General features: G+C 38.7%; 1 protein-coding gene across 7 annotated transcripts in view; it reads left to right on the top strand.

Moving 5' to 3' along the window:
• The window catches only part of Ano4 (anoctamin 4), a 391,963-nt gene that overhangs the window by 348,163 nt on the left and 26,619 nt on the right, over positions 1–17,181 (top strand). For all 7 annotated transcript variants that reach the window (XM_074084215.1, XM_074084216.1, XM_074084217.1 and 4 more), the window contains 5 exons: positions 9,572–9,608; positions 11,733–11,844; positions 12,771–12,828; positions 12,967–13,064; positions 14,765–14,907. In XM_074084215.1, coding sequence (XP_073940316.1) covers positions 9,572–9,608; positions 11,733–11,844; positions 12,771–12,828; positions 12,967–13,064; positions 14,765–14,907 — 448 coding nt within the window. The remainder of the gene's footprint in view (positions 1–9,571; positions 9,609–11,732; positions 11,845–12,770; positions 12,829–12,966; positions 13,065–14,764; positions 14,908–17,181) is intronic.

The raw sequence follows: 17,181 nt of genomic DNA on the forward strand, positions 1-17,181 counted from the left end.
AGAAGACCCAACTGTACGTTGTTTGTAAGAAACTCATTTCACCTCTAAGGACATATAAAGACTGACAGTGAAGGGAGAGAGTAAGACATTTCATGTAAATAGAATCTAAAAGAAAGTTGGAGTAGCCATAGCTATATTGGATAAACTAGAGTTTAAATTAGAAGCGATAAACACAGACAAGGCAAACATTATATAGTGATGAAGGGCTCAATTCAGCAAGAGAAAACAGAAAGAATTTGCTGTGCCAAGTTTGGAAACTAAGATTTTTCTACTGGCCTTATCAGAACCAACCATCATGGTTTCTATCTCATCTGTCTAATGAGCAATCTGGCCTTTTTCTAAACCATTCACATGAGGATCCCTTGCTGGCCATTACCCCTCTGTGTACATACCCTTTCCTGCTGTATCCTGTCCAAAGTCCCACTGTCCTTCTATTTCTACCCTCAATACAGGTACATTTGAGATATCCACTCATGGATCCCCCCCATAGGTCCCTGTATGCTTTATTTTTCAGAAAGTTAATGTCAATCATATTTTGACTTCTGTGCTATTCCATTTTAAAATGTAAATTATCCTGGTGTTCCTGCCCAGGCAATGATGGCATATCATCAGCTCCTAAGAGCTGTGAGACAAGTGTGCAAACTGAGCCACTTCAACAAGTGGATGCCAAAGTGGAAGGAAAAAGGGATAAACAAGGGATCAAAACTCATACTTCATACAAAAGTTTGTCTCACCAGTCAGATCAAATATTCCTTGATAATCATATAATTAATTTTAATAGTGCATTTCCTTTGTAATATTAAAATCTGTTTGACAAGAGGCCATGAATAGCCAAGGCAATACTTGAACGACGCTGGAGGTATCGCAATACCCAACTTCAAACTATATTACAAAGCAATAACAATAAAAACAGCATGGTACTGGCACAAAAACAGACATGAAGACCAGTGGAACAGAATAGAGGACCCAGATATGAAGCCACACACTATAACCAACTTGTCTTTGACAAAGGAGCTAAAAACATATGATGGAGAAATAGCAGCCTCTTCAACAAAAACTGCTGGGAAAACTGGATAGCAGTCTGCAAAAAACTGAAACTAAATCCATGTATATCACCCTATACCAAGATTAACTCAAAATGGATCAAGGATCTTAATATCAGACCCTAAACTCTAAAGTTGGTACAGGAAAGAGTAGGAAATACCTTGGAATTAATATGTATAGGCAAGGAATTCCACGATGACAGCTAGAGGGAGGAAGCAGAAAGCATGCCTCCTATAGTGAAATCTTGGAGAGACGCTGGAGACACACCTTGCAGGCAAAACCACTGAGAAGAGGCAAAACTTTGACCTCTCCACACCTCCAGCTGGTGCAGAGAATCTCCACTTCACATTAAACGGAGAAACCAGGAAGGCCCCCAGGCCACCAGCCGCCCATGCCCAGACAGCTTGGGAAGACACGGACCAGGTGAGCTTCGCGGTACTGCAGTACTCCCACAGACAACCCTGGGCCAGAACAGCATAGCCCCCTGGACAGACTGACCTCCACCTGGGGAAAAAAGAGAAACTGAGTAGTAAGCAATAAGAATAAAGACATGTGGCAAAGAGGGCGGGGTGCCCTGAGCTCCAAAGAGCAGAGGAGGGGAATCCTTCCTGGAACTGTAAATGAACAAGCCAGGCCTGGCCGGAGAGGCTCTGGTTGGAGCGGGGGCGCGCACCCAGCAACCAGGAGCAGGAAAGCTTGTGAGAGTGGTGGAGGGAGGAAAACTCCACAGGAGAGGGGGGGAAACCCACCTCCCATGTGAGCTGTAAACAAACATGGCGGCTGGCAGGAGCAGCAGTACACACCCAGCAATCAGGAGCGGGAAAGCTTGTAAAAGAGGCAGTGGGAGGAAAACTCCACAGGAGAGGGGGGAAGACCCACTTCCCACATGAGCTGTAAATAAACATGCCAGCCTGAGAAAGAGGGTGCAGTGTCACCTCCCCCAGTGTGCTTAGAAAGGGGAAAGCTTGTAGCAGCAGCTCACACACAGGAGAACTCTGAGTAAACAAAGCCTACAGGGCCAGGTGAGTGTTAAGCTCACTCCTGAAATCTGCATAAATAATGCCTCCAGCAACAGCAGGCTGACAGCAGCGGGCAGGCAAGCCACAGCCACAGATACCATTCACAAACCTGTCTCCAGACTCTTTTTTTTCCTCTCTCCCTACCTTTGATGAGAAAACAACCAAACTACACCTGCATGCTGAAAAACTCACTGAAATTTTATTGCATTTGAACTTGGGACACTTTGTGGGGTTCTTTTTGTGTATGTGCAGTTTTGTTCTACTTTATGCGTCCCCTTTGATGAGACAAATACAGACAACATCTGAGGCACCATCTCCAGGATTGGAGACCGAGATGGACATCAAAATTATTAAGACTGAAACTTCATTACATTTGAACTTAGAGGGTTTTTTTTTTATTTACTATTTTTCATTTTGTTTTATTTTATTTATATATACATATATTTCTTTCATTTACTTATTTTTTATTTTTATTCTTATCTTTATTCTTTTTATTTTTTATTTTCAATCCTCTCTCTTTCTCTGTAATGCCTGTTCAGCTTACTGTCGATTAGTACACTAATGCTCCCTGTTTATACCTTTGAAACTTTTTTGTTGGATTCTTTGTTTTGTTTTTTCCTACTTGTCTGTTTATTTGTTTTTCCCTTTTTCTTTAACTTCTTGCTTTCCATCTCCTCTCACCCTTCCATTCTAAATATCACCATTGTTATTACTACAAGCTAGAAAATACTTAGTTGCACACAGTACAGGGACAGTAACAACACTAAGGGCAATGACAGAAAGACAGAAAAAACAGGGAAACCAGTTTCCCCACAGCAAAAAATTAGTACAGGAACCAGAGGGAAATGAAGAAAACAGATACTCAGATCCAGACTCCAACAAAATGAAGATAAACTATGCCAGAGAACCCAATGAAGCCCACAAGAATAATCTAAAAGAAGACATACTACAGGTACTCAATGAGAATTTTATGGAGATGATACTGGATAGGGTCAACCAAAATGTACAGGAGACACTCAAGAAATTCCAAGACAACAAAAATAGAGAATTTGAAAAAGCAAAAGAAGAAATAAAGGAAACCATAGAAGCACTGTATAAACACCAAAGTGAAACAGAGAACACAATGAATAAACGGATAAATGAACTTAGGACAAAATAGACAACATTAAAGAGGAAACCACCCAAGATATGGAAAACCTCAGAAAAAAGAAGGAAACAGAACTGCAAAACAAAATGGAAGGCCAGTCCAGCAGAATAGAACAAACAGAAGACAGAATCTCAGAACTTGAAGAGGAAATGGTAATTAAAGGAAAAACCAAAGAACTATTAATTAAACAACTCAAGACCTGTGAAAAGAAAATGCAAGAACTCATCGAATCCATCAAAAGACCAAACTTGAGAATCATGGGCAGTGAAGGAGAAGTGCAAGCGAAGGGAATGCGTAATATATTCAACAAAATAATAACGGAAAATTTCCCAAATCTAGAGAAAGATATTCCCATACAGATGCAAGAGGCCTCCAGGACACCAAACAGACCAGATCAAAATAGAACTACCCCATGACATATCATCATTAAAACAATAAGTTCAGAAACTAGGGAAAGAATATTGAAGGCTGTAAGAGAGAAAAAACAAATAACATACAAAGGTTAAACCCATCAAAATCACAGCAGACTTCTCAACAGAAACATTAAAAGCAAGAAGAGCGTGGGGTGAGATCTTCTGGGCACTGAATGAAAATAACTTCAACCCCAGGATACTCTACCCAGCAAAACTATCATTCAAAATAAATGGAGCAATAAAAGTCTTCCATGATAAGCAGAAACTAAAACAATATGTGACCACAAAGCCACCACTACAAAACATTCTTCAAGGGATTCTGCACACACAAAATGAAACCCAACTTAACCATGAAAAGACAGGCAGCACCAAACCACAGGAAAAGAAAAAGCAAGACAGTAGAGAGTAACCTCAACTTAGGTACACACAATCAAACCTTCAAACAACTAAGACAACTAAATGACAAGAATGACCACATACCTATCAGTACTAACATTTAATGTTAACGGACTTAATTCACCCATCAAAAGGCACCGCTTGACGAATGGATAAAAAAGGAAGATCCAACAATTCATTGTTTACAGGAGACCCATCTCACCCACAGAATAAGCATAGGCTTAGGATGAAAGGCTGGAAGAAGATTTACCAAGCCAATGGCCCCCAAAAACAGGCAGGAGTAGCAATACTTATCTCTGACAAAGTAGACTTCAAACCTACATTGATCAAACGAGATAAAGAAGGACATTCCATACTAATAAAAGGGGAAATAGACCAAAAGGAAGTAATAATTATCAACCTGTTTGCACCCAATGTCAACGCACCCAATTTCATCAAACATACCCTGAAAGACCTAAAAGCATATATAAACGCCAACACAGTGGTTGTGGGAGACTTTAACACCCCATTATCATCAATAGATAGGTCATCCAAACAAAAAATCAATAAAGAAATCCAAGATCTAAAATATACAATAGATCAAATGGACCTACTTGATGTCTACAGAACATTTCATCCAACTTCTACACAATATACATTCTTCTCAGCAGCACACAGAACCTTCTCCAAAATAGATCATATCCTAGGGCACAAAGCAAGCCTCAGCAAATATAAGAAAATAGAAATTATACCATGCATACTATCTGATCACAATGCAGTAAAAGTAGAACTCAACAACAAAAGTAAAGACAAAAAACATGCAAACAGCTGGAAATTAAATAACTCATTACTTAATGAACAATGGATCATTGATGAAATAAAAGAGGAAATTAAAAAGTTCCTGGAAATCAATGAAAATGAAAACAAAGCCCACTGGAACCTATGGGACACAGCAAAGACAGCCCTGAGAGGAAAGTTTATAACCATGAGTGCATATATTAAAAAGATTGAAAGATCCCAAATCAATGACCTAATGATACATCTCAAACTCCTAGAAAAACAAGAACAAGCAAATCCCAAAACAAATAGAAGAAGAGAAATAATAAAAATAAGAGCTGAAATCAATGAAATACAAACCATACAAAGAATTAATGAAACAAAAAGTTGGTTCTTTGAAAAAATAAACAAGATTGATAGACCCCTGGCAAACTGACTAAAATGAGGAGAGAAAAAACCCAAATTAGTAAAATCAGGAATGCAAAAGGGGAGATAACAACAAACACCGTGGAAGTCCAGGAAATCATCAGAGACTACTTTGAGAACCTATATTCAAATAAATTTGAAAATCTTAAAGAAATGGACAGATTTCTAGATATATATGATCATCCAAAATTGAACCAAGAGGAACTTAATCACCTGAATAGATCTATAACACAAAATGAAATTGAATCAGCAATCAAGAGTCTCCCCAAAAAGAAAAGTCCAGGACCTGATGGATTCTCTGCTGAATTCTATCAGACCTTTAAAGAAGAACTGATACCAACCCTCCTTAAACTGTTCCATGAAATAGAAAGGGAGGGAAAACTGCCTAACACATTTTATGATGCCAGTATTACACTTATCTCAAAACCAGGCAAAGACACCTCCAAAAAGGAGGACTATAGGCCAATCTCCTTAATGAACAATGATGCAAAAATCCTCAACAAAATAATGGCAAACCGAATTCAACAACACATCAAAAAGATTATTCACAACGACCAAGTAGGCTTCATCCCAGGAATGCAGGGGTGGTTCAACATACGAAAATCAATAAACGTAATAAACCACATTAACAGAAGCAAAGACAAAAACCACTTGATCATCTCAATGATGCAGAAAAGGCCTTTGATAAGATCCAACATCATTTCATGATAAAAGCTCTAAGAAAACTAGGAATAGAAGGAAAGTACCTCAACATTATAAAAGCTATATATGACAAACCTACAGCCAGCATTATACTTAACGGGGAAAAATTAAAACCATTCCCTCTAAAATCAGGAACCAGACAAGGATGCCCACTATCTCCACTCCTATTCAACATAGTACTGGAATTCCTAGCCAGACCAATTAGGCAAGAAGAAGGAATAAAAGGAATACAAATAGGTAAAGAAACTGTCAAAATATCCCTATTTGCAGATGACATGATCCTATGCCTTAAAGACCAAAAAAACTCTACTCAGAAGCTTCTAGACATCATCAATAGCTACAGCAAGGCAGCAGGGTATAAAATCAACATAAAAAAATCATTAGCATTTCTATACACTAACAATGAGCAAACTGAAAAAGAATGTATGAAAACAATTCCATTTACAATAGCCTCAAAAAAAATCAAATACCTAGGTGTAAACCTAACAAAAGATGTGAATGACCTCTACAAGGAAAACTATAAACTTCTGAAGAAAGAGATTAAGGAAGACAATAGAAAGTGGAGAGATCTCCCATGCTCATGGATTGGTAGAATCAACATAGCAAAAATGTCTATACTCCCAAAAGTAATCTACATGTTTAATGCAATTCCCATCTATTATCCAATGACATTCATTAAAGAGATTGAAAAATCTACCATTAAATTTATATGGACACACAAGAGGCCATGAATAACCAAGGCAATACTCAGTCAAAAGAACAATGCAGGAGGTATCACAATACCTGACTTCAAACTATATTACAAAGCAGTAATGATAAAAACAGCATGGTACTGGCACAAAAACAGACATGAAGACCAGTGGAACAGAATAGAGGACCCAGATATGAAGCCACACAACTATAACCAACTTGTCTTTGACAAAGGAGCTAAAAATATACGACGGAGAAATAGCAGCCTATTCAATAAAAACTGCTGGGAAAACTGGTTAGCAGTCTGCAAAAAACTGAAGTTAGATTCATGTATATCACCCTATACCAATATTAACTCAAATTGGATCAAGGATCTTAATATCAGACCACAAGAGTTGATACAGGAAAAAGTAGGAAATACTCTGGAGTTAATAAGTATAGGTAAGAACTTTCTCAACGAAACCCCAGCAGCACAGCAACTAGGAGATAGCATAGATAAATGAGACCTCATAAAACTAAAAAGCTTCTGTTCATCAAAAGAAATGGTCTCTAAACTGAAGAGAACACCCACAGAGTGGGAGAAAATATTTGCCAGCTACACATCAGACAAAGGACTGATAACCAGAATATATAGGGAACTCAAAAAACTAAATTCTCCCAGAATTAATGAACCAATAAAGAAATGGACAAGTGAACTAAACAGACCTTTCTCAAAAGATGAAATTCAAATGGCCAAAAAACACATGAAAAATGCTCACCATCTCTAGCAATAAAGAAAATGCAAATTAAAACCACACTAAGATTCCACCTCACCCCTGTTAGAATAGCCATCATTAGCAAAACCACTAACAACAGGTGTTGGTGAGGATGTGGGGAAAAAGGAACCCTCTTACACTGTTGGTGGGAATGTAAACTAGTACAACCACTCTGGAAAAAAATTTTGAGGCTACTTAAAAATCTAAATATTGATCTACCATTTGATCCAGCAATACCACTCTTGGGGATATACCCAAAAGAATGAGACACAGGTTACTCCAGAGGCACCTGTACACCCATGTTTATTGCAGCACTATTCACAATAGCCAAGTTATGGAAACAGCCAAGATGCCCCACTACCAATGAATTGATTAAGAAAATGTGGTATTTATACACAATGGAATTTTATGCAGCCATGAAGAAGAATGAAATGTTATCATTTGCAGGTAAATGGATGGAACTGGAGAACATCATTCTGAGTGAGGTTAGCCTGGCCCAAAAGACCAAAAATCATATGGTCTCCCTCATATGCGGACATTAGATCAAGGGCAAACACAACAAGGGTATTGGACTTTGATCACATGATAAAGCGAGAGCACACAAGGAAGGTATGAGGATAGGTAAAACACTCAAAAAACTAGATAGCATTTGTTGCCCTCAACACAGAGAAACTAACGCAGATCCTTTAAAGCAACTGAGGCCTATAGGAGAAGGGGACCAGGAACTGAGAAAAGGTTAGTTTGAGAAGAATCAATTTAGAAGGTAACACACATGTATAGGAAAGCAATGCAAGTCAACTCCCTGTATAGCTATCCTTATCTCAACTAGCAAAAACCCTTGTTCCTTCCTATTATTGGCTATACTCTCTCTTCAACAAAATTAGAGATAAGGGCAAAATAGTTTCTGCCTGGTAGCAAAGGGTTTAGGGGTTAAAGGAGAGGGTGGGGGGAAGAGGGGAGAAATGACCCAAACATTGTATGCACATATGAATATAATTAAAAAAAGAAAAAAAAAGGAATGGTAAAAAAACGTGTTTGATCAGAACATCTGCTCTGATCTGTTACTTACAGGAATTTTATTTTTATGGTCAAATGAGTATGACTAATCTATATCAGAGAATTTCTAAATGAGAGTTATACCAATCTCTTTTAATGTTGGGCTTAAGAGTCTGAAGTTTCTATACAGAAAATTTGATTTATGTGCATATTAATCATATCCTACTATAGAAAAGCACATACCTTAATATGGCAAATTGAATATTGCTGAATGTTTAGAGTCATACAATGCAAGTATTTTGCCTATTTCCGAAGATGGCAGAAATCTAGGATAAGAGAATTCAGAAATGAAGAAGGACCTTAAGATCAGTAAATCCGTTGCCAACCCCACTTACCTGTAAGGGAAACAATCTCTGAAGAAGAGGTGAGGTGACTTGCCCAAGTCCTACATCATGCTGGGAGGCAAAGCTAGACTTCCAGCCTGGGGGATTTTTAAGAAGTGTGTTTTAACTACATTAAATAATGGTCCTAAACTTCAAATGTTCAATTCCATTAGACTAGTATTTACTTCTCATCTTTCTTTTTAAAATAAGCAATTGTTCTTTCTCTCAAGTAATCTCTTGCAGCTGGATTTTCCCCTAAACCGTACCTACACACACACACACACACACACACACACACACACACGCACACACACACACTATTTCCCATCCTAGGACCATCCATTTACCAGATGGCTGGATGAGTTAAGGAGGCATCCAGTGCGCTAATGGAAAAGCAGAGCACCATAAGCTCTGGGAGTTTCCAGTAATGTTTGCTCACTCCAGCATCTATGAGCACTATATTGTAGAATTTACAGCATCCCATAAACACTGAGGCTACAAAACCTTCCCATCAGAGGCAAATTTACAGATTTTTAATTCAGGATGCTGAGACTCAGGAGTGCAGTGGCTGCCCAGCCTCACTTGGAAAGCTGGTTATTAGTGGCAGATAGTCTTTTTGCCATAGAACTATGCACCCCAAAATAGGAAGTGATATTTAAAAAATAGCAAAATGAAACCTTGCATATTTCTGACTTGTCCTGAAAGGACACAATGATTCATGTTTGAGCAATGGATAGCTAATGAAATTATTTTCACTCAGGACTTGATTATCAGTTTCCTTTATAATTATAGATTTTAGAATATCTACGGTCCCTTTGTTAAATATATGAAATTTATTTTACAGCTCTATGAAAAGGTTGCACTGCTTCTGACAAATTTAGGTAAGTGGAACCCTCTTTTATTGCATAGTACAGTGGAATGGTCTGGAAAACAAGTTTTCAAAGATTTCTTCTGCTAAAAGGAACTATTCCCTTTAGCATTGCATGCAACACTTGTTCTTTGCCTTCAACAGAACAGTTTGAATATGTCTAGGATAGGAGAATCTTTTCTATCTAGGCCTTTAAAACCTGTCACTGATATCATCTGACATGAGCTAATGTAAATTTAAAGTAGGTTTTCTCTTCATGCACACAATTAAATAGCATCACAAACATGCATGTATATAAAAAGTCTGGTATCATTTAGAAAGTAGTCGTTTGCTATTGCCTATAATTTATTAAAATTAAAAACATAAATCCAGGTACAGTGGTGTACTCTTGTAATCCCCAGCTGCTCAGGTGGCTGAGACAAGAGGATTATTTGAACCCAGAAGTTTGGGGCCAGCCTAGACCACATAGTAAAATTCTGCCTCACAAACAAAGGGTATCAAGTTTCCATGGCATATAAAATGATAGCAGAATTATTTGTTTTGATGACTAGGAGCCTTGCAAGTAAACAATAACTTACATTTGTGCAAATAACATTCTTCTGGACAAATCACCTCTAAGACTACTTCTCTGACCCCATAAAGCACTAAAACACTCTGGTAACCCACTATCAGCTGTACACTTACCACATTTTCAGGATATAGAAATTGTTTCCATTTTATTAGTGAGGTATTAGTCATTATACAGGTTGAGAAAATTTCATGCTCCCATAGGTAACTTGCTTTAATGTGTTCCCATATATAGTTTGTGCAACTAGCAATTATACTAACAGATATCATTATTGAGTCTATGTCCCATGTACAGAGTTAGTCATTTTACTGTATCTCCTTTAAGGTTATTGGCATATTCCATCACCATTACCCCTTGTCCACCCCCCCAGAAAAAAAGCAGAAAGAAGTTTACTGTGGAAGAGGTAACTGCCCATGACCAGTGGCACCTTAATCCAGCCTGACCAATATGCCAGTAGAGATACAGCCCTGGTCCTTCCATGGTTGAGATACATGGGAACCCAGAAGGACTTCCCATGTAACCAGGAATTCTGTTAGTTGAAGAACAATAAAACTAAAACCCACCAAGAAGCCTTATTCTTTTCTTCTCTCACCAGCAGTCCAGTCTTGTTCTGAAACTAACATTTCATTTAAACCATTTTAAATCAGATTCTCTTTCTCCCTTTCCTTCTCAGATGTGCTCCCAGGAAGCATTTTGAGTTATAATCCATGGAAAAGGAATTGATGGGGTGAAATGTTAAATGAGCAATTAGAAGCTCAGGGGATATGGAAACAGAGAAAATGCTATTGCGTTAAATACATTTTCTTTGATCTTGCTTGAAGTGAGGATTCAGCTCCAAGGGAAGGATAAGTGCCTCTGACGTCAGATTTCAAGTTGGAGGTTTGACCTAGAGGGCAACAAGGTCCATATTTTAGTTCATATCACAGTGTCCAAAGATCATCTGCTTTGTGAAAGTTGAAAAATGATGTGATGAGAATTAGCCCCTGACTTAGGTCAGGGTGTTATATGACAGAGATGGTGATGTGTAGGAAAATCTCTAAGAAGAAGCCCTTCCCTTGGTGTTTGTGAAAATGGAAAATGGTGGATGAGTGTAAAGGAGTAAGAGTCAAATCCTCTTAGCATTCTGTGATTTGCAGTAATTGGCATAATCCTAGAGTTGAGACCAAGGTATCATTAGACGCTGGGAGGGGACCTGACTCAACACAGACCTTACCCCTCAGGCAGAAACTAAGAGTAAAAAGCAAGACAACTGCAGAGGTTCAGGGCTGGGAAGAAGGTCCCTTCAGCTTGGCTATGTTGTTCCAATCTCTGTGGGCGTCCTGTAACCATGGAGCAATCTGGATATTCAATTCCTTCAGATACATCAGTTGTCACTTGTCACCAGACTCTTTTGGGGACTGGTCTATGAACTGGAGGATCCATGTCATGGATGGTCTGTCCCAGCACATGCCATCTATAGGCAGATTGGGGTCTCCTGAGCTTCCTTAGGACCCCTCTGCTCCACCCTGTGTGGGGGAGGGGGAGAGAGGGAGTGAGAGAGGCTCCAACTGTGCTCCCTTCACTCCACAGAACAGCCTCGCACAGAGTCCGAGTGGGAGAACAGCTTCACCCTGAAAATGTTTCTTTTTCAGTTTGTCAATCTGAACAGCTCCACATTTTACATCGCATTCTTCCTTGGAAGGTAAGAACCTGACCCCTCCATACCTCCCCAGGCCAGGTGGGTACAGAGCACTCAGAGGTCACTGGCCAGGGGTGATGAAGAAGCCCATCCTTTAGTGTGGCCTCAAATCACAAAACCACCTTGCTTCCTGGGATAGTCTCTCTCTCAGTTGTGCCTGTGCCCCTTTCATTGCTAAGGTAAGCAGAGAAGAATAGTTTGCACACATGAATGATGGATTAAAAACTTCTGACCTCTGTCTGCACCTGAATCTGGCCTTTGGGTCTCACACCTATGCAAGCAGGTGGCCTCAAGGGGAGGTAGCCTGTAGCATGTTCTTGATCCCTGACTCCACAGAAGAAGAGAGGGCATCCCCACAGGAAAGGGGTAGAGATGGGATGTCAGGGGATACTGAGTGACTGTATATGCCAGCAGCTAGGAGGATCTGGGAGCGATTACATATTCCATATCATGGTACTGACCAATGAACTCTATCCCATCCAGAAGCACTTCAGAGTACATGGGAAACAGGAAAGGGTTTGGGTGAGATTCATTCAGTAACCTCTTCTTAGTTTTTAGCAACTCTAGGAGCATGGAATTCTACTCAAATAAAACAGCCTTACTGTTATTCAAAAAAAGTGTTTCAATGTGTGAGTAAAACTGCTGCTTACACTGGCCAGAACACTTGATATTCAGCAGAAAATATTAAAAGTCACAGCAAGCAGCAAGAGCTGGCTCCTGCAGTCAGAGAGCCAGAAGAGAAATGTCCCCTGCAGAATTCCAGAAGTTGTGCTTGTGACAGCTCTGGAGGGCTTCCTAATTCCTTCAGATATAATACTTAACTGTCCCTGTGATTTACTTTGGAGGATGTGTTAACTGAATATAATATAACATTCACTGAAAGCTTAGCTCTGCAGAATGCTAACGGCTTGTCTCTCTGTGTGTTGAAGATTTACAGGACACCCAGGTGCCTACTTGAGGCTGATAAACAGGTGGAGACTAGAAGAGGTCTGTATGTTCCCCTCCTCCTCTGTCTCCTATAGACTCACATTAAATGGCCTTGGGCACCTTTGTGCATATTAGAAGTCAGTCACCCTTTCTTCCTCTCCATTGATTCTTGAATTTCTGTGTTTGCTTACCTTGCAGTGCCACCCTAGTGGATGCCTTATTGATCTCTGCATGCAAATGGGTATTATAATGGTGCTAAAGCAGACCTGGAATAATTTCATGGAACTTGGATACCCGTAAGTACCTTAAATATCTGTCACTGAGAGGCAGTGCTGCTCATGTTGGCGTTTCTGGGTGTGGCAAGTAAGATAAGCAACACAGACTCAGCAATGAAACCAGTGCATCCCACGTGAATATTCAAAGACAGTCATGAAAATAGTCAACTTTGGCTCTTTGGAAGGTTGAGCACAGGTCACATGAATGAAAGTGAGTGCTCTTTAGGAAGTCTCTGTGGACCCCCACATATTGGATATTTGCTTGCAAGCTGCTTTAAGTGATGTCTTTGACCCTTTGGGCTCCAGTATTGCAAGTCCCTAACTATTTATTTATTAACAAACTCTCCACTCCCCCATTCCTGAGTTAAATCAGAATGGTAATTTAAAAAAAAAAAAACTACCTTAAATTCAGACTACAGGAAAAAGAACTTATGGAAGGGGGAAAACAAAAGTTCAGGAATTCAAAAAGAAATTCCAAGTCAGCATATTTTAACCAGTAAAAACATTAGCACCTGGTTACAATAATTTTCATTGATGACTTTGGGTAAAAACTTGTGCCATCTTTGTAAAGATAACCTTGAGTTGCGCTGTATTTGCTCAGTTCTGGTGAGTTTAAGTTTAAGGAGATATAAATCAGCAACACTTCTATGTCTACTTTAATTCCATACCAATTGGTTCCTTGTCAGCTCAGTGTCCCTTAAGAGGCAGGGAAAACCACTCAGCTAGAACAATTACCTAGAACTTGATTCACTAAAAAGTATTCTCCCAGCACCCTGTCTGTCAGAAGCAATGCTAGACATTTTCTAGTCTTGGGTTTTAGAAATTCCATTCTGAGTATGGGATGTTATCTATAAAACTTTTTAAAAGATAAAACATAAAATAAAAAAATTAGAAGTATGATATTTTACTATAAGATATAAACCATAGTTAATCAAAATTCATTGACATCAAGGGTACTGTATTGTAACCTCTAGGAATACAGCAAACTGTGAAGTAGGCAAAGTTTGACTTTGATATTCATCCCTTTATTTCATATGGGTTTTTTTTTTCCATTTCCACTCCTGGATCCCCCTCACCTTTTTACTTTTTCTTTGTCCCCTACAGCACATAGATATACCTCCTCTCCCTTGACACTTTCCCTTATTATAAAATGTGTTCCTGAACACAGCTGAGGATTAATGTTAACCTCACTAGTGTGACATGCATTTCACTGGGAACCAGAGTCCCCGTCAAGATTAAGCCTAAAGCAGGCAAACCCAGTTTTGGAATTGCAAGCTTCCATGTGCCAAGAGAAGAAGTGTCCTATGGATTTGTAGATTGTCGAGATCGCTAAAGCCAGAATATGCAGGTCAGCACCCATGCTTGACCAGCTTATGGGTTGTAAATAAGCCATGTAAGCCAGACCTTCCTATCATTGGATGTCTGGGTGTTGCCTTGATTACTGAGTCAATTCATACATATTCTCAGTTCTCTATCCAACTCCCACATGAGACCATCCCATGAACAATTAAAATCAGTTCATCTGTCATTCTGTCTACTTCCAAGTAGAAATACCCAAAGTTTAGGCTTCAGTATTATTTCCTTCCTAATCTACGGGTTTGTTTCCTGCTGTCAAGAGTTTTTTTTTTTTTTTTTAAATCTATGCTTCTGAATTCTAATTCTCTTTATTACTTAAGTCTTATGAACAATTTTTTTTGTAAGAAATCAATCTTGTCGCCCAGGTTAATCCAGAATTGGTGGACTAGAAGAAAAGTCCGACAAGAACATGGGCCTGAAAGGAAAATAAATTTTCCACAGTGGGAAAAGGACTACAACCTCCAACCTATGAATGCCTATGGACTCTTCGATGAATACCTGGAAATGAGTATGTCCTCTTAGTTATAAGAATGTAAATTTTAGATCTCCAGCTACACTCAATTAAACATACACCCATTGCAATCAAGGCCATAGATGTGCAGGGATTCCCAAACCAAACACAGAGGGAGGAATGTTTTAAGCTAGTCACTTTGAACTGGTTGTGACATTGAGTCTTGACCCTGTACTGAACCACCAGGAAAGAAGATGAGTTGGGAAATTTAGTGCACCAAAGGAAAAGGAGTTATTGCTCAAGAAGCAATTGTTTCACTCATTCAGCCAACTTCTGTTGAGCTTAATTAAATCCCAGGGAGACACTGTGTTTGCACTAGAAATATAAAAAGGAAAAGGGCACAGTGTGCATCTATCAAAGAGTCCTTTGGCAGCCAGGTGTGGTGGTACACACCTGCAGTTCCAGCAAGAGGATCATGAGTTACAGACCAGCCTATCCTACACTTAAATTTAAGGAATCAGATTTCTGTAGCTAATCTGACATAAACTAAGCTAATCTTAGCACATATCTAAGAGCATGGGTTTTGGAAACAAATTTCCTGGGTTCAAATCCCAGCCTTATAATTTACTAACCATGAAAACTTGAGTAATTCTTAATTTCTCTTTGTTTGATCATCTCTAAAGTGGGGATGATAGCAAAAGAAATTATTTCATGGAGTCTGTATGTGGATTACATGAGTCAATGCATAGAAAGACTTAGATAGAATAATGCCTGGCTCATCTTATGCACCTGTACATGTTAGCCATGTCAGCCATGTCATCATCATCGTCATCATATTCTTATTTCCTTGGGAGAAAGGAAATGCAATCTTGTAGCAGATACACTGTATCTGTAAGTATATACACTGTACATACACTGTATGTATATAGCTATATGTATCTATATAGTTATGTTGAAATTCTATAATACAGGGAGTGGGAGTAGAACTGGGCAAGATAAATTATTTTTTTGCAATGATTGCACTTGCTAGGCAGAAGCTCTACTACTTAAGCCATACCCCCAGCCCTTTTTGCTTTCGTTATTTCTCAGACAATATCTTGCACTTTTGCCTGGAGCTGGCCTTGGGCCACAATCTGTCTACCTGTGACACCCACATACAGGCATGAACCATCCATTACTTCTGAGCAAATGTGAAAATTAAAGGAGTAGTAGAATTGATGCTTAATGTTTCTTAGATTGCTTATGTCCTGAGTATCTATTGATGTTTTTAGTTTCAATTATAGAATGGCAGAATGATAGAACTTGGAAAGGAAATCAATTTGAGCATTAATAATAAAACTTAATAAAGGGAATTCATTAAGAGAACTAACCATTTTCAGCTCTCTTAATGGACTCTACTCTCATAAAGAAGGAAGTGAATAATAATGTTGTATATTGAGTGCTTGAAAAGAAGCATTTATGTCACTAGTTGGTAGTGCTCCAAATACTGTGGTATCTTTGCTGCACAAATAGAAGCATCTCAAGCAGACCAGTGAATTCTAATTGCTTACTTCTTTTCTTGTTGTTTTTATTTTCTTTATTGCTTCCCTGCCTTATTATATATTTTAAATATTGTAATTACCTGAATTGTAATATATTGTGGTAAGGGCATATAACTCACAAGTGTACAAATCACCAAATTTTCATAAATTTACACACAAATGTAAGCAAATTTATGTAGTTGAGGGTTTGGTAAACAACTCCTCACAGACCAAATTCAGTCCAGTGTCTTTTGTAAATAAAGTTCCACTGGACGCCAACAACACCCACGTGTTTGCATATTATCTATAGCTGGTTTTGCACGCAACAGCAGAGTTAAATAGTAGTAACCGAATTTGTAAGGCCTGAAATATTTACTACCTGACTCCCTATTGAAAAAGTGTCTCATCTTGTGAGCTAGATCAAACAATAGAATACTGTCAGCATCAGAAATTTCCTGTTACTTCTCCCATTCATATCCCTCTAAGCAGTGTCCTGACGTCTAGTGCCAAAGATTAATTTGGTCATTTTTTTGTCTGCACATGAATAGAATTTTGGAGTATTTACTCTTGTAACTGACTGCTTTTATTCAATAGCATGTTTATAATATTTTTCCATGTTCCTACTAGTAGAATTTCATTTTTGTTGCTGTACTTTTATTGTATGGTATTCCCATAACATAGACCTAAAGCACATTTATGAAACAGGCAGAGATTGTGTTGACTTTCACTCCTATCTTTCCTTTTAGTCATGTGGCCTTTTGCATTTCCATTTCCACATATAGCACAACTTTCTCCCCTGTCCCCCAACACA

This window comes from Castor canadensis, chromosome 8 (assembly GCF_047511655.1).
Source record: "Castor canadensis chromosome 8, mCasCan1.hap1v2, whole genome shotgun sequence".
In the NCBI taxonomy this organism is placed as follows: Eukaryota; Metazoa; Chordata; class Mammalia; order Rodentia; family Castoridae; genus Castor; species Castor canadensis.